Here is a 3515-nt window from a genome sequence, read left to right as displayed (position 1 = left end):
TGGGCGCTGTGGCGGCGGGCGGTGGGGCGTGTGCGCGCTCCTGGCCGCTTTTCCCACGGGCCCCCCTTATCTGGCCCCCCATGGCCCCGCCTGGGTGGGGGGGGGCCCCCGGGGGGCTGGGGATTCTGGGGCGCAGCGTCAGCGGCACCAGGATCCCTGGCGCGGCCGCGCCCCGCTGCCGCGCGAAGGTTGTCTGGGCGGCTGTTCACACCGACACCATCAGGAGTACTCCCTGCGACTCGCGCCCCACCCCCCCAGAACCTATCCGGGGCCCTCGCGTCCGGCGCTGCCCCCTCCGCCCACGCGGCCTCCGTCCTCCCGCACTCACCTCCATCGTGGGCCTGACGCGGCCGCACAGCAATTCGAGCCGCCCCCCGCCACCGCCGCCCCCGGTGCGCCACACGTCCCCGAGGCAGTCGCGCGAAGCAGCATCCATCAACGGCGCCGTCCCTGCGACCGTCTCGCGATCCCCGCGCGCCACCCCCTAGGTGTGACATGCCGCAGGACAAGGTCAAGCCCCAGCCGCAGGAGGGGACACGCGGGGGATCATCGAGACCCGCACCTCTCGTGCACCTCTTTTCCGTCAGGTAGTCCCCCCCCCTCCCCCCTCACTCCTCCTCCTCCTCCCCCCCGCCCCCCGGAACCCCCTCCTCCCCCCTCCCCCCGCCCCGACCCCGGCCTTTTATCCCCCTCCCCCGCCGTCGCCCCCCCCAAGGAGCCCCTTTAGCGGCAAACCTCCTCTTCCACCCCCTCCTCCTCTTTTCCCCCCCCCCTCGCGCGCCCATGTCCCGTGAGCTCGTGGGCGGTGGGAGGCTCAAAGGGGGGTGTCCCCCCTGCCCCGCGGAGGGACAGCATGGCGCACGAGCCGCTGCGATCCCCGAGTACAATTCGTTCACGACGGGCGATACAGTCGCACGTGCCCTCGCTCGGCCCCCAGATGGGGGAATTTGGGCGACGCGGAGGCGGGGGGGCGGGGGGGCGGTCTCCCCCACGGGCGCCCCGCGGCCTCGCTCTCGCGCTCGTCCTCCAAGATATCCTCCAAGTGTAGAGGTCGCGGGGGCGGGCGGCGTAAAAGGAAACAACAAGGAAGGGGGGAAAAATATAAACATGAAAAAAATTATATATTATAATATATATATATTTTATATTTATATATATATATATATATATTAAAATAAATATATATAAAAATATACATATATAACATACATACCATTGTTTGTTGTGTTGTATAGAGTATGAAGGCTATATTATATAATATTATTATTATATATATATATATAATTAAAAATATATAATATATATATAATATGAATGTTGTGTATGTATGGTACATGTGATATATATATATATATAAATATATAATATTTATATATATAATATAATATATAATAAATTTTATTTAATAATATTAAAATAAATAAATATATATATATATTTATAAAAATTTTTAAAAAATTAATAAAAATAATAAAATTTTAATATATAAAAGAAATATAATTATAATATAATATTATATATATATATTATAAGTATTTATAAAATTAGATGATTATAATATATATAAAATTATTATTAATATAATACCAAATATTATAAATATATATAATATATGTAATAAAAAATTGTATATATATATAATATATAATATTAATATTATATATTATATATATATATAATATTTATATTATATATATAACATGTACAATAATACACATACATTCATATATATTTTTAATATATATATATATATCTCTATATATATATATATATATATATTTTATATAATTTTAGACACATTCATACATCTATACACACACACACAAACATATAGGTATGTATGTGTATATATGTATTATTTATATATATTTATTATATAATATATATATAATATATAAAATATTATATATATATATATATATATATATATATTTATTCATGTTTATATTTTCGCCCTTCCTTCGTTAGCTCCCTGGTACGCTCGCGCCGCCCCCGCGACCTCTACACTTCGGAGGATATCTTGGAGGACGAGCGCGGAGAGCGAGGCCGCGGGGCGCCGTGGGGGAGACCGCCCCCCGCGCCCCCGCCGCCTCCGCGTCGCCCCAAATACCGCAATTCTGGCGGCCGAGCGACGGCAGCGGGGCGACTGTAGTCGCCCGTCGTGAACGAATTGTACTCTGGGAGTCGCAGCGGCTCGTGCGCCTGCTCGTCCCTCCGGGGGGCGGGGTGGACACGCCCCTTGAGCCTCGCCACCCCCACGAGCTCAGCGGGGACATGGGCGCGGGAGGAGGAGGAAGAAGAGGAGGAGGGGGTGGAAGAGGAGGTGTGCCGCTCAAGGGGCTCCTGATGGGGCGGGGGACGGCCGGTGGAGGGAGGGAAGAGGCCGGGGTCGGGAGCGGGGGAGGGAGGAGGGGAGGAGGGGTTCCAGGGCGAGGGGGAGGAGGAGGAGGAGCTGGGGGGGGGGGGGGGGACTACCATGACGGAGGAAGAGGTGCACGAGAGGTGCGGCGTCTCGATGATCACCCTCGACGTGTCCCACTCCTGCGGCTGCGGCTTGACCTTGTCCTGCGGCATGTCATCACCTAGGATGGTGGCGCGCGAGGAAAACTGCGAGACGGTCGCAGGGAGTCGGCGCCCCTGTGATGGATGCTGCTGTCGCGCGACGTGTCCTCGGGGGACGTGTGGCGCACCGCGGGCGGGGTGGCGGGGGCGGCGGCTCGAAGTTGCTGTGGCGGCCCGTCAGGTCCACGATGGAGGTGGAGTGCGGGAGGGACGGAGGCCGCGTGGGGCGGAGGGCGCAGCGCCGGACGGGGGAGGCGCGGATAGGTTTTTTGGGGAGGTGGCGGCGCGGAGTCGCAAGTGAGGTACGTCCTGATGGTGTCGGATGTGAAAAGAGCGCTGCCGAGACAACCTTCGCTGCGGGGAGCGGAGCAGCGGCCGCGCCAGGGACTCCCGGTCCGCTGACGCTGCGCCCGAGAATGCCCGAGCCTCCCCGGGCCGCCCACACCCATGAGGGACCATGGCGGGGGCCCGATAAGCGTGGCCCGTGAGAAGAGCGGCCCGGAGGGGCGCACACGCCGCCCCCGCCCGCCCCCAGCAGCGCCCAGCCGTAGCGGTAGGCATAGAGGGAGGACCAGCTGGTACGGCGTCCGTACGCCGCGCCGTACTCCTCGGAGACCACGGACACGAACCACACCACGCCCGCGCCCACGCTCAGACCTGTGGAGGGCGGGGAGAGGTAAAAGGGTCCAACTCAGTATATATATATATATATATATATATTATATATATATATATATATAATATAATATACAGAGAGAGAGAGAGAGAGAGAGAGAGAGGAGAGAGAGAGAGAGAGAGAAAGGGGGAGAAAAGGGGAGAGAGAGAGAGAGAAAAAAAGTATACATTTTAATATTTCTTTAATCTATGTATACATACATCATATATATATATTATATTATATATATATATATATATATATATATTAATATATTGTGGTTGTGTGGTGTGTGTGT

General features: G+C 53.0%; 1 protein-coding gene across 1 annotated transcript; it reads right to left on the bottom strand.

Annotated features, from left to right (window-relative positions):
* Nucleotides 1-2578: 2578 nt before the first annotated feature.
* Nucleotides 2579-3219, bottom strand: LOC119569452 (forkhead box protein L2-like; the record flags this gene model as incomplete). The annotated part of the gene is made up of 1 exon (XM_037917607.1): nucleotides 2579-3219. A coding segment is annotated over one exon (641 nt), but the record flags the coding sequence as incomplete, so codon positions are not given.
* Nucleotides 3220-3515: the final 296 nt, after the last annotated feature.

This window comes from Penaeus monodon, unplaced genomic scaffold (assembly GCF_015228065.2).
Source record: "Penaeus monodon isolate SGIC_2016 unplaced genomic scaffold, NSTDA_Pmon_1 PmonScaffold_15236, whole genome shotgun sequence".
In the NCBI taxonomy this organism is placed as follows: domain Eukaryota; kingdom Metazoa; phylum Arthropoda; class Malacostraca; order Decapoda; family Penaeidae; genus Penaeus; species Penaeus monodon.
The sequence above is the reverse complement of the archived record's forward strand: the minus strand, read 5'-3'. Positions and strand labels throughout refer to the sequence as shown.